This window comes from Pelodiscus sinensis, chromosome 1, assembly GCF_052426305.1.
Source record: "Pelodiscus sinensis isolate ZL-2025 chromosome 1, ASM5242630v1, whole genome shotgun sequence".
In the NCBI taxonomy this organism is placed as follows: Eukaryota; Metazoa; Chordata; order Testudines; family Trionychidae; genus Pelodiscus; species Pelodiscus sinensis.
In genome coordinates this window covers 321,354,566-321,381,933 of record NC_143052.1, presented here as the reverse complement: position 1 = coordinate 321,381,933, position 27,368 = coordinate 321,354,566, and the positions used below count along the sequence as shown (strand labels likewise).

Sequence of the window (27,368 nt, the reverse complement as noted above, 5' to 3'; positions counted from 1 at the left end):
TTTAAACAAATATTTTAAAATTTGAACAATTTTCATGTAGAAAATAGGAGTATTGGACATATTTGAAAGAGAATTACATTTCTTATTGAACGCTGATCAACTAAAGGAATCTCAGAAAATAAAACGAATACAAGTTAAAATTAAGTTTAAAGATGTTTTGTGAATTTCCCACTCTGAAGACAAAAACAATATAACCACAAAATTGAAGATTTACAACCCTATTAAAGATGCATAAGCAAGGTTATATATTCATGAGCTGAATGTGCTACCAAAATCATCTTATACAAGAGTTAAGTCAAAAAGTGATAGCTTTTATTCAGATCCAGTCAGACCCATGGCAGGTTTGGCTTCCACACACCCCTCCCCAAGACTATGGAAAGAGAAGGATAACAAATCTCTTAACTGAGATACCACTTTTCTATTTTGCTCTCTTGAAATCCTACAAGAAATTTTGAGAGCACATGCTAGGATGCCCCACACATATGCACTATGTTGTCCATACAACATATTTTAAAAATCTATTATCTACATACCCTGTAAATTTACTTAGGTCAGCTCCTTCTCCTGTGGTAGTGCCAGCTGGTTCATGTAGGGTCATCAACAGCTCCACCACAATTTCTGGCAAGTTACTGTGAGATAAATTGTCAATGTTCTAGAAAACAACATTTGATATATTTACTATTTTCATATGAACAGTTTTAATAAAGAAAAATTTTAACTCCTGAAGGTCTCAATTTTAATTTGTGTTTTTCTGAGTTAACTTCTTTTTCTTTCTATCTAGGCTACATACTTAACCTTTGAGTTGTTCATCTTAAAATGAAAGGGACACAACATAAAAATCACAACTCTTTTCTGAAAATATTTTGCCTACTATAATTACAACACCTAAAATTTGCCATAAATTGAATATTTATCCATATTTTCATTGGTTTACATTCTGCATTTGAACATAAGAACGGCCGTACTGGGTCAGACCAAAGGTCCATCTAGCCCAGTATCCTGTCCACTGACAGTGGCCAGTACCAGGTGCCCCAGAGAGGGTGGACCGAAGACAATGATCAAGCAATTTGTCTGCCACCCCTCTCCAGCCTCTGACAGACAGAGGCCAAGGATACCATTTTATCCCTTGGCTAATAGCCTTTTATGGACCTAACTTCCATGAAATTATCTAGCTTCTCTTTAAACTCTATTATAGTCCTAGCCTTCACAGCCTCCTCTAGCAAGGAGTTCCACAGGCTGACTACACGCCGTGTGAAGAAGAACTTTCTTTTATTAGTTTTAAACCTGATCCCCATTAATTCTAATAAAAGAAAGATCTTCTTCAAACAGCGTGTAGTCAGCCTGTGGAACTCCTTGCCAGAGGAGACATAATATATTTGACATAACATTATGTATGGGCACTGGTTCCCATGAACAGTCAGTGCTTCTGTTGGAATAGTATGGGGGAACGGCTTCACAGAGAATCAGAAAAAGTTTTTAAAAAATAGGCAAAGGTAAATGCAAAAGTATAACTGCTGGGAGTGGAAAGCAAGAGAATGTTACATGAGAATTCTTTCAATTCTTATTTGAAAATGTATTCAATTTTCTGTTAACAGTGTGGCTTTAAGACAGTATATTCGACCTTACTTGAAAGATTGAATAAAAATACCAAAGTCTGACTGATATTGTTATAAAATATTCTGAATTATCTGACCTATCACTAATTATTTTCTTCGTTTTTCTCAAATCGTCCACCACTGTTTAAGTATATATAAAGGAAACAACATACATTAAAACAGATACCTGTTTTCCTAAGCAATTTTCATCCTTAAGCATGTCGTAGACTTTATAAGCTGCATCTCTCTGTTGTGCTATTTCACTATCACCATGGCTTTCATAGGCAAAATAGGGAAGGATATTTACAAGTATCTTCGGAAAGCAGTCTGCTAGAAGCTGACGCCAATCTTTTCCAATCAGGTTAGCAACAGATTTCACATCTTCAAACTGACTTCTAATCACCAGGTGTGGAACCAAAACTTTATAACAAGACCTACAGGACAGCAAATATATTTCCAATTTGTCCATTAATTAAAATGGAATTTTTAAAATATACTAACATAAGAACAGCCATACTGGGTCAGACCAAAGGTCCATCTAGCCCAGTAGCCTGTCTGCCAACAGTGGCCAGTACCAGGTGCCCCAGAAAGGGTGGACCGAAGACAATGATCAAGCGATTTGTCTCCTGCCATCTTTCTCCAGCCTCTGACAAACAGAGGCCAGGGACACCATTTCTAGCCCCTGGCTAATAGCCTTTTATGGACCTAACCTCCATGAAATTATCTAGCTTCTCTTTAAACTCTGTTATAGTCCTAGCCTTCACAGCCTCCTCTGGCAAGGAGTTCCACAGGTTGACTACACGCTGTGTGAAGAAGAACTTCCTTTTATTAGTTTTAAACCTGATACCCATTAATTTAATTTGGTGTCCTCTAGCTCTTCTTTTATGGGAGAACTTTTACATATAATATAGTAGATATAGTTGACCTGTTGTATAACTGACTAGTTACAGCTATAAAACATTTCCAACATTATAGTAAGTAACTGACATGTTATTTGGAATTAAACACGTAACTACACACTTTCTAAAGTAAAATATTACAGTACAAGAAGCAAAGTTACAATATTTTGGTACCTGAAATCACGTTTCATGGTTTTAAATAAATCTAGTTTAAACTGATTTCACATACATTTTATGTATAAACCTACCTGTAGAATGCCTCAAGGCTAGAGTAGTTCAAAACAACGTAAGGAAAAGCAGATAGGCTATATCCATTATCTTGCATTCTCAGCCACTCCAGCACCAGATAGTCTAATTGGGAAGTCATGAAGTCCTCTACACTTTTATAGCCAAAAACATTTGACACTCGCTCCAAAACCTTAGTAACACATAAGACTGTGAGATAACACGCAGCATATATTTTGTTATGTAGCCAGTTACACGTCTCCAAGCCTCCCCTATTAGCATCTTTTTACTCTTGTAATAGTATTTATGTAATTCAATTTCTAATTAGTGCATACTAGAAATAATTGATATTATACCATAGCACCATGTTCCCTTATAGGCAGAAGGATGGAACCTTTGTTATGGTTGATACCATTTGCCTTTTTTCCCCATTGTTTGTCAAATGTAATAAAGAAATATATTAAACTTGGAGTGAAATACGCTGATTATTAAGCGTCAAATACAAAGAAGCATTGCATTATCAGGAGATAGCACTTTATCATTTTACATATTTTTCTTATGAAAAAGCGGATTTTACTTTGGTTGAGAGCATCTTTAATTGAGTCTAAAATCCAGGGTGAGGGGATGCAGATGTCCATATGAAGAGGTAGGGAAGGAGAGGGAATGAGAGGGGGCAGTGAGATTCAACTGATGGAATGGGTGGGGGAGAGAAGTCAGTTTTTCCTCAGGCCTGTTCCAGCCCCTCTGGGCACCACAGCAGTCGCTCCAGCCCCTCTAGGTGCTGCTCATTGCTTCCCAGACACCACAGAAGCTGCTCAAGACCAGAAGTCCCTGTCCCTGCTCCCCAGAATACTCTCAGGTTCTGTGGTGACTATTCCTGCACCTCTGGGTTCTGCTCTTACCTCTGCCCTGGCCCCCAGGCATGTGTGAATTTATGCAGGCAGAGCCTCCACATATTTCTACTAAAGGGACATAGGCACCCTTAACTGCCTGGTTCCACCATCCCAGCAAACAATATTTGCAGTGTGTGATGATAATTAAGAGATGTCCATTAAAACAGAGGCGTTATCACAAAAATTTTGACCTTAGAATTACTGTATATTCTTTATGTTAACACTACAAACTGTTTAAAAAAAATCAGATATATTTTAGGAAGTAAAAAAATTCACCAGTGAGACTGTCTGCATAACATTTTTCATTGTTAACTAAAAAAAATTCAGCATTAACTAAAACACCCTTTATTGAACTAGCTGCCAATTAATTTATTTAGCATGGCGTTATCTAGTGTTAATAGTCAATTAATTTGCTATTTTATGTATCATTAATGTGTGCTACATAGTTTTTGGTTGTAGGTATACATGCAAGGATTCTTTAAGTGTAACACTGATAAATATTTAGGAGTGATACATATATTGGATATATAATTAAAGCATAGGTGTGATGCAAGGTCTATACCTTGGGACTCGTATGGTTTTAACTTAGCCACAATAGGCCACAGGGAGTTAGTGATGTAAAATTCACTCTATGACAATAAGACCACCAGATTACTGTAAAAGAAGTGCTAATAAGTGATGTTAAGGAAAATAGACTAGAGTAGACTACAAGACACCAGGTGGTAACATTATGTTCTGTTCTGACCATAAGTTACTGAGGAAACAGGTTGATGTAAACATCAATAGAATTCTAATAAGGAAAAGGGGAATTAAGAGAACAACCTATGGAAAGTAGGGGCCCCCAAAATGTATGGGGTATGAAAGTATAGATAAAGAAAAAGAAGTTGGAACCCTCATGCCTATGACTAAGGTATTATATGTGGTCGGAATAACGATATCAAAGTGGTTTCCTAGTTAAGTAAAGTGGGAAGACCCTGATGGAAGATACCCTCTCTCAATGATCACCATCTGAAAGATCCACCAAATTCTATATCATGTTAAGCTATAACTTGGGCTCTCTCAGGTTGTGCAGACATTATGTGAGTGTAACATATGATTGTAAGTTATATACAAAGAACTGGAGGATAGGGTCATAATTCAAAATGACCTGGACAAATTGGAGAAATGGTCTGAGGAAAATAGGATGAAGTTTAATAAAGACAAATGCAAAGTGCTCCACTTAGGAAGGAACAATCAGTTTCATACATACAGAATGGGAAGTGACTGTCTGGGAAGGAGTATGGAAGAAAGGGATCTAGAAGTTATATTCAACTTGTGGTCCACTATGAGTCAGCAGTGTGATGCTTTTGCAAAGAAAGCAAACATGATTCTGGGATAAATTAACAGGTGTGTTGACAGCAAGACACGAGAAGTCATTCTTCCGCTCTACTCTGCGCTGCTTAGGCCTCATTTGGGCTGTGTCTAGACTGGCCAGTTTTTCCGGAAAATCAGCAGTTTTTCCGGAAAAACTTGCCAGCTGTCTACACTGGCTGCTTGAATTTCCGCAAAAGCACTGACTTCCTACTGTAAGAAATCAGTGTTTTTTGAGGAAATACTATGCTGCTCCCGTTCGGGCAAAAGTCTTTTTCCGAAAGACTTTTGCGCAAAAGGGCCAGTGTAGACAGCAGAGATTACTTTTCTGCAAAAAAACCCCGATCGCGAAAATGGCGATTGGGGCTTTTTTTTTGCGGAAAAGCGCGTCTAGATTGGCCATGGACGCTTTTCCGCAAAAAGTGCTTTTGCAGAAAAGCGTCCTGCCAATCTAGATGCTCTTTTCCAAAAATACTTTTAATGGAAAACTTTTCCATTAAAAGCATTTCCGGAAAATCATGCCAGTATAGATGTAGCCCTCGAGTAGTGTGTCCAGTTTTGGTCACCACATTTCAAGAAAGATGTGGAGAAATTGGAGAGGGTCCAGAGAAGAGCAACGAGAATGATTAAAGGTCTAGAGAACATGACGTATGAGGGAAGACTGAAGGAATTGGGTTTGTTTAGTTTAGAAAAGAGAAGATTGAGGGGGGACATGATAGCAGTTTTCAGATATCTAAAAGAGTGTCATAAGGAGGAGGGAGAAAACTTGTTCATCTTGGCCTCTGAGGATAGAATAAGAAGCAATGGGCTTAAACTGCAGCAAGGGAGATTTAGGTTGGACATTAGGAAAAAGTTCCTGTCAGGGTAGTCAGACACTGGAATAAATTGCCCAGGGAGGTTGTGGAATCTCCATCTCTGGAGATATTTAAGAGTAGGTTAGATAAATGTCTATCAAGGATGGTCTAGACAGTATTTGATCTTGCCATGAGGGCAGGAGACTGGACTTGACCTCTCGAGGTCCCTTCCAGTCCTAATATTCTATGAAGACTTTTTACATGTCAGTGTATTTGTAGTCACTGTATTCATTTTTCATGTGCTCCTAACAGTGTCCTAAGCTAAGAGAACCATAAAAGGAAAAAACTGTGGCCACACACGAGCTGAACTCACAGTGAAGTAACACAGAATTGTCAATCAATTCAATTTAAAATAAAGGTTACACACTACATCTCTGGGTTATTTGTATAATTTATAGTCTGACTATAAGAAGCATTTCTCCTGTACACTTGCCTTTTTTATAAGATGAGGCTCTAATCCATTCTCTTTCACAGACTGGCAAATAGCAAACAAAGCCTGCTTTTCACACACAGGACTGCAACATAAAACCATGGTTATGAGCATCAGCAGAACTGCTCTTCTATTACACTGCTCGTCCAAGAGATCTTCAGGGCTCATGTCACCATGCACCTTCACCAATTAAGAATGAAATAATTGTTAAGAACATTAAATGGGAGCCTCTGAACTTTACATGAGCTAAAACTTTTAAAAACTAAAACCACCCTTTATAACAGTATAATGGAGGCAGTATGTAGAGCTCCTGAGATGCATATGGGGAAGGAAATAGATGGCTTAGCAATTCAACTGCCACCTCTCCCCTCCTATGCAACCGCGCTGTAGAGCTATAAGTCAGTGTTATGCAATCATATTACTTGGAAAGCTGCTGACTGTAATTTGAGGTTGGAGGCAGATGTTTAAAAAAAAAAAAAACCCTGAAGGCTCCTCAAGGATTGGAAGGAAAGTCAAGAAATCATCCTGTGGTGGGAAAGGAGAAGAAAAGCATGAAGGGTATGAGGGAGAATACTGAACGGCTATACGAATTCTGCATGGATATCTCTCACCAGAATTCTTATTACCTAAACATGAATGCATCTGATTCCTTTGTTTAATTTCCATCCAGTCTTATAATTTTTAAAGCAAATTTTGAGTTTGTGAAAATTCTTTGAGATGCGGAGTCCCTATTTGTATTCCATAGACAGACTACATAAGTGCACCATGCACCTGAGTTCAGAGATCGCTAGCAAGTAGTGTCCATTAGTCCAAACCTGTGCATTTGTTTTCTTCATGTATGCATCAGGTTTGGGTATGATGAAAAGAACTCCCACACATACCTGTTCCAGATTTGTTCACTAGGCTAAAGAAGCAATTGATCATGTAGTCTCTGTTTAAGTACTCTCTATTTAAGTAGTCTCTGTTGAGTAGATGGGCCAGTGCCAGGATTTTAGGCAAAGAAGGTAAAGCTATGTGGTGGTAAGAAGGAACTGGTGAAGTGCTAATCCACACCACTGTTTATGCCTTCAGTTCGGAGCATGATAACTGTACACATGGAGACCAATGAACACTACTTGCTTGAAAGCTCCAAACTAAGGTATATGGAATGCAGGCTTATCCACATATGGAATACACATAGGAACTGGCAAGCAAAGAACAACCATGCATTCTCACTTTTGCATCCAGTGTCAAAGCTTTTTACTATTTTATATACACCTCTATACCATGTAGTTAAACCCTGCCTTCAAAATACTACCTCTGGAGATGACAAAGTATTTCAGGCTCACTGTTTATTTAGAATGGTGACCTTTGAAACAGCCAACACAGGTGCCAATATATGCCAATTGTGGGGGTACATTCTGAAGAAGGCACCTGTCTAGCAGTAACTATACTAAGATCATTACCTCATTTATTGTAAACTACTCACTGGTACAGTAGTGATTTTAAAAAAGCTTGTAGAGGCTAACAAGGGTTGAAAGTGACTCCTTATGGAAAACCTGCTTTTATCCCAGATGATATTTCAAATAATATTAGCTGTGCACCAAGAAAACAGAGATAGAAAATGTCTACATGCTCGTATAATGTTTCTTATTAATGATAAAATATTAAATCAGTGGATGATAAATTAAAGGTAGTCCTGAAAAAAGACAACTGTCTAGCAATTACAAAGTTCTTAGAAAACAAAGCATATGGCCTTAACATTTACACATGATTGGATCATATTACCAGGACTCTCATTCCTTCTTGAACTCTCAGGTATACATTCTCAAAAGCCTTCTGCTGGAATGTCAAAGGAAGAGCTTTTGGTAATCCAGAAGAATCTCTTTGTTTCACATCTTGGAACAAACTTAAAACAAAACAGGAACAACAATTATTTAACCTAACAAAGAATCCTCAGAACTGGTATATATTTTACCATGTAAATATTGAGATTCCATTATTTTGAGGGGCAGGAGGTAGGGTCTAGAGTCCCACTTTTTCTACAGCCTTGTGCTGTGTTAGCCCATCCTCCATCCAATAATGTTCAAATGGAAGTATAAGCATCTGCTGGATGGAGGGAGAGGAATCATTTGAAAGTGTCCAATCCCTGCCAACCAAACTCTGATTCTCTGCTGTCTTTGCCTCATGGAGCACTGCAACAATAAATTAATTAATATATGTGAAGAGTTAAGGGGGAGGGATAGCTCAGTGGTTTGAGCATTGGCCTGCTAAACCCAGGGTTGTGAGTTCAATCCTTGTGGAGGCCATTTAGGGATTTGGGGCAAAAATTTGTCAGGGATGGTACTTGGTCCTGCTGTGAACACAGGGGACTGGACTCCATTACCTTTCAAGGTCTCTTCTGGTTCTAAGAGATAGGCAATCTCCATTATATATATATTTAAAAAAAAAAAAAGTTCCCCAGAAGCTCTCTCATTTAGGCAAAGGATAAAACACTGCTGAGCACAAGGCATCACATTATCTACTATACTTTGTCTGTTTTTTTCTATGAAGATAAATATATTTACATGAAGAATCTGCACATGTGTTTTACACACAGCTTTATTATAACACATAGCACTGCAAAGTTACACCACTTTTGAAGGCCATGGTCAATATCAATGGAAGGTGTCACATTACTTTAAGACATCTAGGTATTTTTATAAATTTAAGAACTTAGGGCAACTACATAGCATGCAAAAGAGAAAACTATCTACTATCCTTAAATACACTGGTTTAATTACTTAAACAAAGGTACAGAAAGGTCTATGTTATCACCTGGTTATTGACTTTGCAGCAAGCATGCAAACATGATGGTGGCTATCTGCGAGGAAATGTGGTAAAGCATCTCTCACAGGTAGATCTTTATCTTGTACATTAAGTACAGCCCAATTTGAATGAGGATCAGCCTAAAGAAAATGAACATTTCTTGTTAATTATGTATGGAATGTATGCTGAAACGAACACTGGATGTAATTGTTGTACTGATGCATGCAATAACTCTTTCAACATTAATTAAAAGCAAACACTGAGTATTACATACTGTAGTAGAAAAATTCCTATTTCCTGTTTTAGTGATATTTTATGTTGTATATTTTGCCAAATTATTTTGAAGTAGAAATAGATTTAGATTTTTATGGTTATTATTTTGTTTTTAGTTTTAAAGGCGATTTAATATTATAGTAGAAGGATGTAATGATTTGCTTTTTCTTGAAATTTTGTTCGTAAACTTTGTTCTTGTTTCTGTTATGTGTGAATAAGGAATATGTGAGAGAGATGGGTGAAGACCACCTTTGAACCAGGGATACTGAACAACCACTGACCAGGAGGCATAACCAAAGAGGGCAAATTGGTAATCCAGGACACTGAGGAAAAGGGTGAGGATTTATCATTTGGGACAAGATATTCAAGATTGAAACCAGCTTAGCATGGCAGAATAAAGAAGATAAGGATCAAGAAGAACGACTGAGGTAACAGAAAAGCAGCATGATGATGTAAAACCACTGATCCTGATGGAAAAGAACCATTATAAAAGAAGGACTGCTTTCCAATAAGAGCTGGGTTCATCCTGCCATTATCAGACTGGAACCTCGGTCCATGTCAAAGTGAACCTTTTCCTCCTATAAGGATCCCATGTGCTGCTTATAAACATAACAATACTACACTAACATCAAAAAGAAAAATATGGCTCACCTCAAGTAAGGCTTTCATGCAATTCAGTAGGGCCATTCTTACTGGAGCTGTACATTTCCTTTCCTTAGTTAAGTGCCTGAAACAAAAGCCATTTAAATATATGAAAAATCCCTCTTGAAAACTTAATGTCAGGAAAAAAAGTATTTAAACATTATTTTCTGCTCTTTGTAATTAATTCTTAGATGCTTTTACATAATCCTTCTGACCTGGTTAGCAAGCATTAGGGATGTGAAGGAGTAGTTGAGCAGTCAACTATCCAATAAACAAATGCTTACTGGATAGTCGCTTCCCACCCCACTTTGCTGCCTCTATCAGAAAGAAGCAGCAAGGGGGAAAAAGAAGAGGGCGTACTTCAAAGCAGCAGCGCCACGTGCAACCTGGGGCCAGACCCTGGGCTCCACGCGGCGCTGCTGCTTTGAAACACAGCAAGCAGCCCAGGGCCAGCTGGGGTGTCCCCAGGCTGCAAGCGGCATTTCAAGTGGCAGCGTCGCATGGAGCCTAGGATCAGCTGGGGACTCCCTCACTGACCCCAGGCTCCAAGAAGTGCTGCTGCTTTGAAATGCCACGTGCAGCCTGGGGACACCCCAGCTGGCCCCAGGCTGCATTGTGGCATTTCAAAGCTGCAGCACCCTAGGGCTTCTTCTACACTTCAATGGCAGAGACATCCTACTTACTAGTCAACCAGTCGATGCAAAATGCATTGACTATTCGATTAGTCAATTATTTGTAATTTAACATCCCTAGCAAGCATCTTTTCTCCCCCATTCTAAAGGACTATTTATTTTCTTGTTTGTGTGTTTGTGTATCAATATCATAAATACTGGCTGGAAAAGTACAAGGAAAACTATCTTTTTTTCCTCTTACTGAATTTTATTTAATTAGCTTAGCAATGGATTAATCAAATTTGAAAAAAACTCAGAATTTGGAAATCCCTGTCCCATCATATTAATGTTTTGGTCTAAAGGCACTCTTTAATATGCCTTTAATATATGACTTCAGGGGTGGGCAAAAGGGCCTCTGTGGGCTGGATCTGGCCCGCCAAGCGGGTTGATCCCGCCCACGGAAACACTGTCACTCCCCGGCACTTCCCCCCCAGGCCAATTTGGGCCTGGAAGTGGGGGAGCGCACGAAACTTCCTCCCGCCGTGCGAGGATCATGCAGCACTTCAAAGTGCTATGTGCTCCTCGCAGGGTGGGAGGAGACGTCACGTGGTCCCCTGCCCCCAAGACCTTATTGGCCTGGGAGCGGGGGAGCTGCATGAAGTTTCCTCCACCCTCCCCCCCCACCTTGCAAGGAGTGCATGGCATTTCAAAGAGCTGTATGCTCGTGCAGGGTGGGGGCGGGGTGAAGGAAGCTTCACGAAGCTCCCCAACCTCCAGGCCAATCAGGGCTTGGGGGCAGGGGAGCTGCATGAAGCTTCCTTCACCTTGCCTTGGACCTGCGAGGTGTGTGCGGCATTTCAAAGTGCCACGTGCTCCTCGCAAGGCAGGAGACTGCCTATGCTCCCCCGCCCCCAGGTTCTGATTGGCCTCTGGGTGGAGGAGCATGCAAAGCCTCTTTCCGTCCTGCCAGGGGCATAGGTGCCTAGTGGGAAATGGGGGGGGGAGGGGGGAGAAAAGGGCCACTCGTGGCCTGGGGGTGGAGTAACCCAGAAACATTTTGGTTCCGCCCCTTCTTGTTTAGGCCCTGCCCCTTCTGGGGTGGCTTGGGGCCACTTTAAAAATTTTTGAAGTGGCTCCCAGCCAAAAATTATTGCCCACCCCTGTATTACTTAGTAGCTATAGGAGTTAGTGATTTAATTTTAATATAGAACAGATACTCAAAAAGATTCATGTGGGATAAATTTATGGCACTACTGACAGCTGGCCCCATAGCATCAGCACAGCCTTCAAACAGGTCATCAGCCATCAAGCCAAGAAATGGACTACTCCATAAAATAAATTTTAAAAAATACCAAAATGCTCCAACAACAGTTAAAAATTGTCCTTGGACTTCTCCTGTTTCTTCAACATTTGGGTTGGCTTGGCCCAGCCCCACTGCTGTGGGAAGCAGATTATTTAGAATTGCTTTACAAACTTCTTGATCTCGACGATATGAGGAACAAATGTCACTGGGAAAGAAAGAAGAGATAGCTTTACAAGCCAAACAGAAGAAAAAACAGATAGCTGCTGAATAAAATATTTTAATAAATATATGATTGATGTTATTTCTTACGGAAGAGGCTTGAGAAGCATTAGAAGATCATCTTCTGGCAACAAATTTTCTTTAGCAGGGAGTTCCTTCAAAAGGACTAAATACTAAGGCACAGAATACATTAATAATATTATGTACACAGACAAAAACAATAAGGATCATTTTCAATGGTTAAGTGCTTCATGTCAAATATTTATGTCACTATTTATGACAAAAAATAATTTACAATATTAATGTCCATTTTACATGGCTAGCTAATTTGACATTTGCTTCATGCAAATTAACTATTTACTGCACAATAATATAGGTAATTAAACCTTATATTGTGGCATATAAACATTTCAATTCTTGTAGTTGGAAAGGAGTTGCTACATTCTGTCTAGAGAATAAGAGTGCACAACCCTCAAACCACATATTAATGGGGAATACTGGAGGCAGATACCATACAGTCAAACAACCTACTGTCTGACAAATCCTATAAGCTATGTAAAAGAAATTTAAATCTTCAGAAGCAACTGCGATAAGTTCTTCTGAGTGGACTGAGTCCAAAAGAAAGGCCATAGAATGTGCGCATGATTTTAAGAAGCAGTGTTTATGTACAGAGAGGCAACTTCTGAATCAAGAAGTTCTTCAGTATCACACTCACCACTTGTAGATGCAGTGATTTAGCAATATCAAATATACTTCTATCAATTAGCATCAACAGCTTCCGTCGTATGTCAAGTGCTCTGAAGCAGACTGTATGGTTTTGTGTTGTAGTTACACATCGACACAAGAGCCTCAGAATTTCAAGGAGGAGTAAATCGTGCTTTGTCAAATTTTCTTCAGCTAATGGGTTCATAGCACCTGAAAAAAAGTGTATGGTTAAATACAAAAAATGCTTCTTCTAGGAAAATAAAAGTTAAATTAAAACCATAACATAGTTATGTGCATTTATAAAGTTAATTTATGTTCTCAAAAAATGTTAAGATTGGTAGCCTTGAAATCTATTAGCTACAGAACAGGTATAGTATGGACAGTATGTACTCCGTGTGCAGCGGCACTCAAAGCAACCAGAATGTTAGGAATCGTTTAAAAAGGGACAGAGAATAAGAGAGAGAAAATCTTAATGTAGTACTATGGTACGCCCAAATCTTTAATACTATGTACAGATGTGGTCACCTCATCTCAAAGAAGATATATTGGCATTGAAAAAGGTTCAGAAAAGGGCAACAAAAAATGATTAGAGGTCTGGAACAGGTCCCATATGAAGAGAGATTAAAAAGATGTGGACTTTTCTTCTTAGAAAATAAGAGACTAAGGGGGTCTATAAAATCATGACTGGTGTGGAAAAAGTGAATAAGGAAAAGTTATATATTTATTCCCACAATATAAGAACTAGGGGTCACCAAATGAAATTAATAGACAGCAGGCTTAAAACAAACAAAAGGAAGTTTTTCTTCACTCAACGCAGAGTCAACCTGTGGAACTCCTTGTCAAAAGGATGTGGCGAAGACTAGGACTTTAATAGGGCTCAGAAAACAGCTAGATAGATTCATGGAGGTTAGCCAAGATGGGTAGGAATGATATCCCTAGCCTCTTTGTCTGGAAATAGGTGACAAGAGAGGGATCACATGAGGATTACCTGTTGTGTTCCCTCCCTCTGGGGCATCTGGTATTGGCCACTGTCGGCAGACAGGATACTGGGCAAGATGGACCTATGATTTGACCCACTATGATCGTTCCTATAACAGCAGGACAGGAACTTATCGGGTAACAGTATCGACTACTTGACCACTCCCTCCACCTCTGCTCTGTGCTCTTAAAGGGACAGAGAGGAGCTGGTGCTCAGGCTCAGTCTCTGGTCGCCCACCTGGTCTCAGAACAACACCCTCCCTCCCTGTTGCCACTCTGCATTTTTAAAGAGACAGAGTAGGAGCAGCCAGTCCTGTTGGTCTCAGCACAAACTCCCCCACCTTCTGGTAGCCATGCTGCATTTGGATAAGAACACAAATTTCCACACTCTATAAAGCTAAACAAACCTAAGGTGATGAAAACTGACATGACACTACCGACGTAGTCCAAATTACAGAGACCTAGAGAGAGTTGCTCCATATACATGTCAATTTTCTGCAATAACCAGAGCTGCTACCACTGACACTAACCCCAATATTTACTGTTATTATCAAATGGTCTGGAGGAACTGATTCCACAGGTGCTCATTCAACAGAGGAATGAGCAGACAAATAGCAGTTCATAGCAATAGAACAAAAAAATTATCTCTCCCCTCCAAAATAAAATAGAACACATAGTCCTGACAAAAGCAAAAGATGATCACCAGCATGAGTTTAGATCAGTTTTTAAAACAAAACAGGATACCACTGCTGGTTCCAAATCAATCTGATAAGAAAAAAAATGGGCTGTGAATAAGGAAAGTGTGGCATGGGGAAGTTACTCACCTTGTGTAGTAACGATGGTTCTTCGAGATGTGCCCCGTGGGTGCTCCACTCTAGGTGTCGGGTCCGTCCCGGCGCCACTGATCGGAAGATTTCAGAGCCATACCGGGCCGGGCCGCGCATGCTCTCTGTGCTGCTGGTCGTTCGTGCCCTTTCCAACGATCGCGGCTCGGCCCCCCCGCCAGTTCCTCTCACCGCTCGGTCTCTGGAAGAGAAAGACAGAAAACAACCCGGAGCGGGGAGGAGGGCGGGACGTGGAGCACCCACGGGGCACATCTCGAAGAACCATCGTTACTACACAAGGTGAGTAACTTCCCCTTCTTCTTCGAGTGGCCCCGTGGGTGCTCCACTCTAGGTGACTATAAAGCAGTAGTCGGAACTAAGAGCGCTCCGGGTTACTTAGGATCTACTGTTGAAAGGACAGCGGAAGCTACTGAATGGTCCGCCCCCCATTTCTGAACTATAGCATAATGCCTCATAAATGTCGAGCTGGAAGCCCAAGTGGCTGCCCTGCAGATATCGGCTAAAGGAACTCCTCTGGCAAAGGCTGTAGATGTCGCCACTGCTCTAGTCGAGTGTGCTCGCGGCTGCGAAGACAAGGGTTTATCCCGAATGGAGTGGCATGTGGTAATGCACAGAGTGATAAGCTTGGCAATGCGCTGAGTGGAAAGTGCAGTACCCTTAGATCGGTTCGCTGTCGATATTAGAAGTCTATCTGTTCGTCTCCACTGACGGGTTCTGTCTATGTAAAATGAAAGAGCCCGCCTAACGTCCAGTGTATGTAGCAGGGCTTCCCTCGTTGAGGAGTGTGGCTTAGGGTAAAAGGAAGGAAGGACGATCGGTTCATTGATATGAAAAGATGAAGCTACTTTGGGTATGAACGCTGGGTGTAAACGTAACGTTACCAAGTCCTTCGAGAAAGAAGTAAAGGGAGGGTTTGCCATTATCGCCCCTAACTCACTAACTCTACGAGCTGAAGTCATAGCGAGCAAGAAGACGGTCTTCATGGTTAGCATCTGTAAAGATACAGATGCCAGAGGCTCGAATGGGGGATACATAATTGTATCGAGAACCAGGTCGAGGTTCCACGACGGAGGAGGCGGCCTTCGAGGTGGGCTCATATTGGCTAGACCTTTTAGAAATCGTTTTAACATCGGGTGAGAGAACACCGAATAACCCTGTATCGGGTGATGGAAGGCACTGATGGCTGCTAGGTGAACTCTGAGGGATGCCAGAGAAAGCTTAGCATTTCGGAGATGAAGGATGTACTCAAGGATGTGTTGTGGAGGAGCAGTCAATGGTTGAACGTTATTCTGGAGACACCAGAGAGAGTATCTACGCCATTTTGCCAGGTAAGTATTTCGCGTAGATGTCCTCCTGCTATGTATCAATATGGACCTGACCTGGCTTGAACAGAGGTTTTCATCTAGCGTAAGCCAGTTAGGAGCCACGCTGTCAAGTGCAATGTTTCTAGTTTGGGGTGAAGAAGAGCCCCCCGATCTTGAGAGAGGAGGTCTCGATACAAGGGCAGAGGCCATGGCTGTCGAAGTGACATCCTGTGTAGGAGTGGGTACCATGCCTGCCTCGGCCAGGCTGGTGCTATTAAAATTACTGTCGCGCTCTCCGTCCTGATTTTCTCTATCACTCTGGGAATGAGGACTGTTGGTGGAAAAGCGTACAGTAGCGACTTTTTCCAATTGGTCAGGAGCGCATCGCCGAGGGATCCTTTGCCGATCCCCGCCCTGGAGCAGAAGAGGCGGCACTTTTTGTTGACAGACGTCGCAAAAAGGTCTACCAGGGGTGTTCCCCATCTGCAGAAGATTCCCTGGAGTACGTCCAGCCTCAGCTCCCACTCGTGGTCCGTGGGAAAGCATCTGCTGAGGGAATCGGCAATGACATTGGCTATGCCAGGTAAGTATGACGCTGTTATGCTTATGTTGTTCTGTATGCACCAGTTCCAATATCGTACCGCTTCTGCGCATAGGGAACGTGATCTTGCCCCTCCCTGCCTGTTTATATAGTACATCGCCGCTACGTTGTCTGTCAGCACCCTGACTGTTTTGCCTCTCAGACTGGGGAGGAAGTGTCTGCATGCCAAAAAGATCGCCCTCAACTCTAGCTGGTTGATATGAAGACGCCTCTCGGTGTGAGACCATTGCCCCTGGATGCGCTCTCCGTTCATGTGAGCACCCCATCCGATGAGTGAAGCGTCCGATGTTAATTGAACCGATGGCTGAGGTTGGTGAAACGGTACTCCCGTGAGGATGTTTAATGGGCTCGTCCACCATCGGAGGGACCTGTGTACGTGGGATGGAGGAGTAACCAACTTGCGTATGTCGTGTCTCATGGGGACATACACCGTTGACAGCCAGTGCTGTAAGTTCCTTAAATGGAGACGTGCATGCGGGACTACAAAGGTGGCCGCCGCCATGTGGCCGAGCAATCGCAGGCAAGTATGTGCTGAGATTGTTGTGGTCTTTTGGAGAAGATTGACCAGGTCTTTTATTGCCTGGAATCTGTCCGTGGGCAGGTATGCTCTCGCCGTGCGGGAGTCGAGAACCGCTCCTATGAACTTTATGTTTTGTGTTGGAATAAGCGTGGACTTTTGTTCGTTTATTATCAACCCGAGTGAGTTGAAAGTCTCTATGACTTTTGAAAGCATTTGAGTTGTCTCTTGTGCCGTCCTTCCCTTTATGAGACAGTCGTCCAGGTAAGGGAATATGATGACTCCGAGACGACGAAGATGGGCGGCGACAACGGCAAGCGTCTTTGAAAAGACTCTTGGAGCTGAAGCCAGCCCGAACGGGAGGACACAGTATTGAAAGTGCTCGTTGTTTATAACAAATCGCAGGAAACGTCTGTGCGCCGGGTGTATGGCCACATGAAAGTAGGCGTCTTGGAGGTCGAGGGCTACGAACCAGTCGTCGGTGTCTAGAGAAGGGATTATTGTAGTCAGAGTTACCATCTTGAACCGCTGCTTTCGCAGATAACGGTTTAACTCCCGTAGATCGAGTATGGGTCTCCAACCCCCTGTTTTCTTTTGAGTCAGGAAGTACCTTGAATAAAATCCTTTTCCCCTGAATTGGTCTGGGACCCTTTCTATTGCTCCGATTTCCAACAGGCGATAGGCCTCCTGTTTTAGGAGGGCCTCGTGAGAAGGGTCCCTGAAAAGGGACGGGGTGGGAGGGGTAGGAGGAGGGAGGGATGTAAATGGGATGGTGAGTCCGAATTTTATCACTTCCAACACCCATCTGTCCGATGATATGGCCACCCACTGATGGTAGTAGGGTCGCAACCGATGTTTGAAGATGGGAGTGGTGCCTCTGACTGTTACCGGAACGACCGGCGTGCCCTTGACCTGAAAGTCAAACTTGCTGCTTGGGTGCTCCTGCGTTATTCACCCTGGGTGGCTGAGGGCGTCTGCGCTGTGTCCTTTGCTTGGACCGGTTCTGATCGTATGGACGGTTTTGTTGTCTGCGGAACTGGTAATCGTAACGTCTTTGGAATGGGAAATAGCGTTTACGACGGAAAGGTGGAACATACATCCCGAGGGTACGTAAGGTAGCCCGGGAATCTTTACCCGTGTGGAGCACCTCGTCCGTCTTCTCCGCAAACAGCTTGATTCTGTCGAACGGAAGATCCTCGACCTTAGACTGTAATTCTTTCGGTACGGCAGCGGTCGCAAGCCATGAAGCTCTTCTCATGGAAACTGCTGTTGCGATTGATCGAGCCGCTGTGTCCGCCACATCCATGGCGATTTGCAAGCCTGCTCTGGCACATGCGTAGCCTTCTTGCAGTATAGCTCGGAGAAGTACTTTGTCCGTTTCGGAAATTCGCTGAGCAATTTCCGACAATTTTGCAATGTTGTCAAAACTATGATTGGAGAGCAACGCTGAGTAATTTGCAATCCGGAGGAGAAGAGTTGAAGAGGAGTACACTTTCCTGCCGAATATGTCCAATCTCTTTGCGTCCTTGTCTGCTGCCGAGTTTCTTACTTGCGGGTTCTTAGCTCTTTGAAGAGCTGCATCCACAACCAACGAGTTTGGCTGAGGGTGAGTGAAAAGGAACTCAGCACCCTTCGAAGATATGAAGTATCTCTTTTCTGCTCGCTTGCAGGATGGAGTAGTGGAAGCCGGCGTCTTCCAAATTTCTGTGGCTGGTTCCAGGATAGCCTCGTCCAGCAGTAAAGCCACCTTAGATTGCTGTCTAGGGTGTAAATTCTTCAGTAACTTGTATTGCTTCACGTTCACGTCCGCTAACTGAACCTCCTGTGATTGTGCTACCCTTTTAAAGAGGTCCTGAAACTCTCTGGTGTCATCTGGTGGTGAGGAGTCCATAGCAAAAACCGCGTCGTCGGGGAAAGAAGACTGGGCATCCTGCGACGAAGCTTGTGGAGGCCGATCATCTGTGTCCGATATCTGGCCCTCTTCAGGCTCCGACAGGACCGAAATTGAGGTGGCACTAGGAGGTGGTCTGGGTGACTGCGAGCGCCGATGCTCAGAGGCCGGTTGTGAATGGCGCCTGTAAGATGATTGACGGCAACAACAGGAACACGAGTGGGACGGTGATCTGTCCTGCCTACCCGTGTAATAACCCCTGTGGTAACGATAAAGAGAATCAGGGGATGGTCTCCTGGATGCATATCTGCTACCATGTCTAGTATGGTGAGACCTTGGAGGAGAGTAACTCGGAGAACGAGATGTGTTTCTGTAATAGTGGGAAGATCTTCGTTGCGGGGACCGTGAGGACCTATGTCTTGGGTAGTAAGGTACTCTCCCCGATCCCGAATACTGAGGTGGGGAAGGGTATGTTGAATGCACAGGAGAGGGAGACAAGGAATGATCCCTAGGGATCGACTTCCCAGATGCCCGTGCATGGGCTGATGAATGCCCTTTAGCACTTGCAGAGTGTCGTGCTGTGCTGCGATAAACCTCCCTAACAGATGGGGAGCGTGACTCATGAGAAGAAGGAGAGGCTGTTTGCAGTCTAGCTGATTGCGATGACTCTCTCGGTGCCGATGCAGATGACTCCTGCGGCACCGGGTGTGTTGCGGGGCCGCTGACAGGTTCCGGTGCCGGCTGCCTTGACGGAACCGGGTCCTCGCTCTGCGGTGCCGGGTTCTCCCGGTGCCGTCTGTCTGGTGCCGAAGGAGCGCGTTCCCGCGGAACGGCAAGCGGCACCGCTTCGTTGACCGCTTGGGCAGCCGACTCCGTTGCTGACCCCAGCATGTCCCGCCGTTCCGGGGACGATGACTTATCCGGCGGCGCTGTTAGCCGAGGCCGCTTACTCCCCGAAGGAGTCGGATCCCGCTCGTGCTCCCTATGGAGAGGGGAGACTGGCGGTGGGGCAGACGCAGTGCGATGCTTGCCCTGTTTTGCAGAGCGCGGCTGAGAAATTGACTTAGCCGCGGAGCGGCTGTTGTCCGATCCCCGGTCTCCCTGATTCACCGGGGGGAGAGGGACCGCTGGCAGGGATCGGGCAGGGGAGGCTTTTTTCTTTTTCGCTCCGGCTGCTGCAGGAGATATTGCCCTTCTTTTTGGGGTTTGTGAGGACTCCTGTTGCAGAGGGTTTGATGGCTGAAGAGCCTTGTCGCAGAGCAGGAGTTTGAGGCGGAGATCCCTGTCTCGTCTTGCCCTCGGAGTCAATTTAGAACAGTGGGCACACTTGCTTGGGATATGAGACTCCCCCAAGCAACGAAAACAGAGACTATGCCCATCAGACGCAGGCATTGCCTCTTTACATTGTCCGCACCGCTTAAAGCCGGGTGATCCGGACATGGCGGTGAAACTGACCAGTAAAAAGCGCTTCAGCGCGCAACTGACTAACTATGTTCTGTTTCCTTTCTAATTAACTAACAAAGACTAATAACTAACTAAACTACAGGAAAAGTCAAACTATTTACAGACTAGTGGTTTTTTTTTTTTTTTTTTTTTTTTTTAGGAGAACAAGGCAAGCGACCGCAGAGAGATCGCCTTTTCCGTCAGCAACCGAGGACGGTTGAGAGGAACTGGCGGGGGGGCCGAGCCGCGATCGTTGGAAAGGGCGCGAACGACCAGCAGCGCAGAGAGCATGCGCGGCCCGGCCCGGTATGGCTCTGAAATCTTCCGATCAGTGGCGCCGGGACGGACCCGACACCTAGAGTGGAGCACCCACGGGGCCACTCGAAGAAGAACTTTTGATTTTGCATGTCTGAATATGTGAGACCTTGCCAAAAAGATGATAGACCTACTCTGCATGAAAAGAGACACAGTTAAAATAGAGCCACAATGCACAATAAAATATCCTGGCACTGACTATGCAAGGAGCAGGAACTAGTGATTAGACTACAAGAGTGGGAGTCTGGAGACCAGAGTTCCTGAGCTCTTTTCCCTGTTCTGCCACAGACTCACTGTGTGGTACTGAGCAAATTATGTACTTCATCTGTAAACTAAGGAAACAACTTTCCTCATAAGGCTTTACTTAATATTTGTACAACACTACAGAAATGCTAAGCACTATTATTGTTTTGGAGGCAAATGGCTCATATAGAATCCCAGCTACTGTAATGGTCCAATGTACTCTCTAACTGTGAGGTGAGAGAAGTGGGTAGTTTTAAGACTGGAAAAAAAAGCATGTGCCCTGAGCTTATGTAAACAATTCTGGGCAGAAAGCAAACTTTCACTTGCCTATTATGTTTTGCATCTCCCCAGACTCATTTGCATCACCAAAATCAGTGATACAGAAATCATCAAATTGGTCCACGGCTATAGAGTTATTTACTTCCTTTGGACTCTCCTCAATATCACCTTCCATTAGGTCTCCTTCTCTGCCATCACTTAGTTTGCCGGTAAAGACCATCTAAGAAAAGCAAAAACAAAATTCTTGTGAATTTTATTTTTGGGGGCTGAATATACAACATAGGTAACAGAACAGGGTAACATTTCCTTGCGAACCAAACAGAGTGAGAAAGGACATGGGATACAAAGATCACAAATTTACTCACTTTAGTAGTTTGCACACATTGTGGGTCAATGAGTTTTTTTTAAACTTATACTTTCTGCTATTCAAAATGTATTCATTTTGCTGTTACCATGTCTTCACATTTTTCTAGTTCTTTGTTTTATCTACCTGTCCCAATATGTCATAAATCTAGCCGGTGAGCTCTTGAGGCCCATGGGTGTCTTTTTATTTCTCATTTGTACACTACATAGTGTACAGTATGATCTTGATTCTTGACAGGGCCCCTTTAATACACTGTACATAATAATTATAATTGTAGTTAATCTCACTGAAATTCCTCTTTGCAATTCCGTGCGTCCTAAAGTCACTAACTATGAAGTGTCTTATTTACCTCAGCCTTCTGTGAAAAATCCATCTTCTATTTAGCTGGTGCACTGTGTGTGACTGGAAACTGTTTTCTTTGGATAGTTAAGTCTTTGGGACAAAGATTGCTTTCTTTTTTGGTTTTCGTACAATTCCAACTGCATTATTAGCACTTAAATGCCAAAGTTATTTTAGAAAATGACAAACTTGTGATTAAAGTTTGTCATACTGGGCTAGACAGACCTTTGGTCTGACCCAGTATGGCTGTTCTTATGTTCTTATGTAAAACAAAATCAGAACATGACACAAGGCCGTCCTCACGAATTACAATTCAGCTAAATGGATGACAAGATAACATTGGTGAGATTGTCAGTTTCACTTCATGCAAAATACTAAGTATATTATTTATTTGGACTGGATACCCAGCTCAAAGCATCCTAGAAATGGGTAATTTTCAAGGTTTTTGTGAAACTCAGTGATGCCACATTGCTATTAAGTGGATGACAGAAGTGTACACGTTTGAAGAATTCAGCATGAATATTTATTTTCAAGCACCTTTAAAGAGTTACTTTCTCAGAATAAATATCCTTTCTCTTTTCCAAACATAAAAAAAGATTTAACATTAAAAACAAATGAGTGTTATACAATGAAAAAGAAATAGAAGCAAATTCTTATGTGGCTGCAGCTCCCAGATTTGGCCTTGATGTCAAATCTGTTTCTCGCATTTGCTATAAAATCAATTACTGAAAATGTACATGTGGAAGAGAGTGCAAAGGATGATGCTCTAAGATGTATGGCTGAGTAGTAAAAGATACGTTTTGAATACCTTATGCATAAATTAAGATATTTATGGATGTTAAAATAATGGATCAAAAAGTAGTAACTGCTTATATAAATTTTACAATGTATTTCTATTTTTCATTGCCTTAATGAAAGTGTGGGTTTTAATTTATTATTGCTACAGCTTTATCAGTGTGCACTTTTCCTTCATATGGTATTAAAACAAGGCCTAAACAATATAAAAGAATGGTTACTTTCCTGTAACTGTTGTTCTTCGAGATGTGTTGCTCATGTCCATTCGAAGTAGCTGTGCGCACCGCGTGCACTGCGTCTTCCGGAGCGTTTTCCGTAGCGGTACCCATAGCGCCGGCAGGGCGCCCCCCTGGAGTGGCGCCGCCATGGTGGGGCATAAGTACCCCTGCCGGCACTGCCCCACCTCAGTTCCTTCTTGCCGGACAGTCCGACGAAGGGGAGGTAGGGTGGGAGTTGAATGGACATGAGCAACACATCTCGAAGAACAACAGTTACAGGTAAGTAATGGTTCTTTTCTTCTTCGAGTGGTTGCTCATGTCCATTCGAAGTAGGTGACTACCAAGCTAACCCCACGGAGGAGGGGTCAGAGCAGTCATACCACCAGAGTCATGAAGGAATGTGAACAATAAACGGATTTATTGGAACAATCCAACACTGACAAGGCACAAATTAAGAATGAAGACAACCGGATGTATATTTACATATTTATATCACAGATTCGAGGACTGCAGAGCCCACCCTTGCATACTCCCTGGCCTGCTAAGGTAGCACATAGTGTGTTGCAAATGTGTGAAGGGAAGACCGGGTGGCTGCCCTGCAAATTTCTGTGATTGGTACCTGGGCACTGAAAGCTACCGAGGACGCCTGCGCCCTGATAGAGTGTGCCTTCACCCTGGGCACAGCCAGCCAGTTGATAACATTCCGTGATGCATTGCACCACCCATCTTGATAGCCTTTGTGTGGAAATAGGCGACCCTTTCACCCTGCCCCCAAATGCAATAAACAATTGCTGTGATTTACGGAACGGCTTGGTCCTATCAATGTAGAATGCCAGCGCCCGCTTGGCGTCCAGGGAGTGAAGCACCCGCTCCTTAGAGGAGGCGTGAGGCTTTGGGGGAAAAAACGGGAGATAAATCTCCTGGGACAGGTGAAAAGGTGAAACTACCTTCGGGAGGAAGGCTGGATGAGGCCTTAACCTTACACTGTTATGGGAAAAAACAAGGTAGGGCGGGTCTACAGTTAGCGCCCTTAGTTCTGACACCCTTCGAGCAGATGTAATGGCCACGATGAAAGCAACCTTCAATGAAAGGTGCTGCAGGGAACACGTGGCCAGCGGTTCAAAGGGAGGTAGCATAAGCCTGTGGAGGACCACGTTAAGGTGCCAGGCGGGAAGCAGGGCCCTCACCGAGGGGTACAGTTTTTCCAGGCCAGTAAGAAACCTTTTAACTACCAGGTTAGAAAAAAGGGAAACTCCTGCCATACCAACGTGGAAGGTGGAGAGAGATGCCACATGGACTTTGATAGAAGAAAAAGATAGGCCACTAGACCGAAGCTGGAAAAGGTAGTCAAGAATAGTTGGAATAGGAGCCGAGGACAGGTGTACTCCTCTCCGGGATGCCCAAGATGAGAAGCGCCGCCACTTGGCAGCATACGACTGTCTAGTAGAGAGTTTCCTGCTACTGAGGAGAACCATTTGAACCTCTTGGGAACATTCCCTTTCAGGTTGGTTCAACCACGGATAAACCATGCCATTAGGTGGAGAGATCGGAGATCCGGGTGAACCATGATCCCTTTGCCCCAGGGTTGATTTAGCAGATCCCGGACTGGAGGGAGTGCTATTGGGTCCTGGACAAGCATGTCCACTAGTATGGGGAATCAGAACTGTGTGGGCCACCTGGGGGCTATGAGAATGATCGAGGACCGAAAGGTCCTCGCCCTGGTCAATACCCTGGAAATTAGGGAAAACGGGGGAAAGGCATAGAGGATGCCCTCTGGCCACACAGTCATCAGGGCATCCGCCAGGGAATATTTCCCCAGCCCCAGCAGGGAACAGTAGTTCCTGCACTTGGCATTGCTTGCTGAGGTGAACAGGTCTAGGCGGGGATAACCCCACCTGCGGAAAACCTGGCGGAGAGCCGAGTCCTTGAGGGTCCACTTGTGGGCTCCAAAGGATCTGCTCAGCGTGTCTGCTAGCAGGTTTTTGCACCCCGGGAGGTACTCCGCTTGAGGTGTGATACCGTGCATGACGCACAGGTGCCAAAGTTGCAGGGCCTCTTTGCAGTGGGGAGGTGATCGCGCCCCACCCTGCTTGTTGAGGTAAAAGACTGCCGCTGTGTTGTCCATATGAACCAGGATGGAGCGGTGGGCGAGCCTTGGCAGGAAGGCTTCGCAGGCTCTCCTCACCTCCTGCAATTCCCGGACGTTTATGTGCAGGGCTCGCTCGGAGGGGGACCAAAGGCCTTGAGTCCTGTGCCGCCCCAGGTGTGCTCCCCAGCCCAGGTCGGACACATCAATGACCAGCATCAGGGAGGGGGGCGGGGCATTGAAAGGAACCCCAGTGCATACCACAGTTTCCTGGGTCCACCATAGGAGGGAGTCTAGAATTTCTGTGGGCACCGTAATTATTGAGTTCCAAAGACCCCTGGACTGGCTGAAGTCCCTCGCCAACCACGCCTGCAGGGGTCTCATCCTCAATATGGCATAGCGGACCGTGTACATACACGCCGCCATATGTCCCAGGAGCCTGGAGCAGACCCGAGGGGTCGTGATAGGGGACCGGGTTAACCCCGAGATCAGCTCCACTATGGAGAGGATCCTGCTCTTGGGCAGGAACACCCTTGGCACCCTCGAATCAAGGAGGGCTCCCACGAATTCTATCTGTTGGGAGGGAGTCAGGGATGACTTCTCGACATTTATCATGAGTCCCAACCTTAGGAAGAGGGCTCTTGTGAGTGCCACGTGAGTTTCTACCTGCCCGTACAAGTGACCTCGGATCAGCCAGTCATCGAGGTATGGGAACACGTGCATGCCTTGTTTGCGGAGATATGCAGCAACCACCGCCATGCATGTCGTGAACACCCTCGGTGCCGTACATAAACCAAAAGGGAGCACCGTAAACTGAAAATGGGATTGGGCCACCATAAACCTGAGGAACCTCCTGTGGCTGGGTCTGATCGCCACGTGGAAGTACGCGTCCTTGAGGTCAAGAGTCGTGTACCAGTCTCCGAATTGTAGCACTGGGATGACCGATGCCAAGGTCACCATTCTGAACTTGTGTTTTATGACCGCCTTGTTTAAATCTCAAAGGTCCAAGATGGGGCGGACCCCTCCCTTCGGCTTGGGGACAACAAAATAACAGGAGTAAAAACCCCTTCCTCGCAGATGCAGGAGGAACCTCCTCGATTGCTCCTTTTTCGAGGAGCGCAGACACCTCCTGACACAGGATGTGTTCGTGAGGGGTGTCCCTTACTAGCGACAGAGAAGGGGGTTTTGAGGGCAGCGGACCTAGGAACGGGATAAAATAGCCTCCATTCACTATGCTCAGAACCCAGGCATCTGATGTTATTATGGCCCATGCCTGGGCAAAAAGGGATAGCCTGGCCCCAAACGGGGGGCTAGGGCGGGAGATTGGTAAGGGACTCTCAAACAGGGCGTCAAAACTGGGGCTTGCCCTGATGGGAAGGACCGTGAGGACCTCCCCGCTGGGCATCGGTTCTGGGGCGACGCCGTCGACCCCTAGGACCCTGAGGGTGCACGGCCACCCCAGAACCTCCACCGGAGGCCCGGGAGCGGCGCCTCCAGTAATCCCCATGGGGGACCTGGGGCTGCGCCCTCCTCTGCTGCCTATAGGGCAGCTGTTGCCGCTGCGGAGCCGGTGTGTGAATGCCCAAGGACTTCAAGGTAGACCTTGTGTCCTTTAGGGTATGGAGCCTAGAGTCAGTGTCCTCCAAGAACAGAGCTTTGCCCTCAAAAGGCAAGTTCTGTATCATATGCTGCACATCCGGGGGAATTCCCGAGACATGGAGCCATGCCCCCCGATGCATAACAATACCAGTCGCCATTGTGCGGGCTGCTGAGTCCACGGTGTCCAGAGCCGCCTGGAGAGCGGTCCGCGCGATGACTTTACCCTCCGAGGCAACCGCTGCAAACTCCTGATGGTCCTCCACAGGGAGTCTGTCTTGGAACTTTTTGACGGCCTGCCAGGTGTTAAAAGCATACCTGCTTAGCATTGCCTGTTGATTCGCGATGAGGAGTTGCAGCACTTCTGTGGCGTAAACCTTACAGCCCAACAGGTCCAGCCGCTTAGGTTCCCTCACCTTTGGGGAAGGACCAGGCTGAGGGAGTCTTTCCTTTTGGGCCACGGCTTGCACGACCAAGGACCCGGGGATGGGTTGTCAATACAGGTATTCGTGCCCCGAGTTTGGGACGAAATAACGCCTCTCGGCCCCTTTTAAGGTAGGGGTCAAGGTTGCCGGCATTTGCCACACGGCATTGGTAATCTTTGACACCGTTTTGTTAAGTGGTAAGGCCAATCGCGTAGGTGCATCTTCAGTGAGGATGTCCACCATTGGATCCGTGTCCTTGATGACAGGCTCCACCGTAATGGCCAGGTTGGAAGCCATGCGGCAGAGGAGGTCCTGGTGCGTGCAGGCATCCATTGACGGCAGA

The 27,368-nt window shown here is 44.7% G+C and overlaps 1 protein-coding gene across 4 annotated transcripts in view; it reads right to left on the bottom strand.

Moving 5' to 3' along the window:
- The window catches only part of ATM (ATM serine/threonine kinase), a 145,629-nt gene that overhangs the window by 75,107 nt on the left and 43,154 nt on the right, over nucleotides 1–27,368 (bottom strand). For all 4 annotated transcript variants that reach the window (XR_016348560.1, XR_016348561.1, XM_089775703.1 and 1 more), the window contains 11 exons: nucleotides 21,251–21,422; nucleotides 12,797–12,996; nucleotides 12,172–12,254; nucleotides 11,912–12,067; nucleotides 9,958–10,033; nucleotides 9,043–9,173; nucleotides 8,014–8,134; nucleotides 6,250–6,426; nucleotides 2,743–2,912; nucleotides 1,783–2,029; nucleotides 534–652 (listed from right to left, as the gene is read on the bottom strand). Coding sequence is in view for 2 of the 4 variants with exons in the window: in XM_089775703.1 (XP_089631829.1) it covers nucleotides 534–652; nucleotides 1,783–2,029; nucleotides 2,743–2,912; nucleotides 6,250–6,426; nucleotides 8,014–8,134; nucleotides 9,043–9,173; nucleotides 9,958–10,033; nucleotides 11,912–12,067; nucleotides 12,172–12,254; nucleotides 12,797–12,996; nucleotides 21,251–21,422 (1,652 nt within the window). In the remaining 2 variants the exon portion in view is untranslated. The remainder of the gene's footprint in view (nucleotides 1–533; nucleotides 653–1,782; nucleotides 2,030–2,742; nucleotides 2,913–6,249; nucleotides 6,427–8,013; nucleotides 8,135–9,042; nucleotides 9,174–9,957; nucleotides 10,034–11,911; nucleotides 12,068–12,171; nucleotides 12,255–12,796; nucleotides 12,997–21,250; nucleotides 21,423–27,368) is intronic.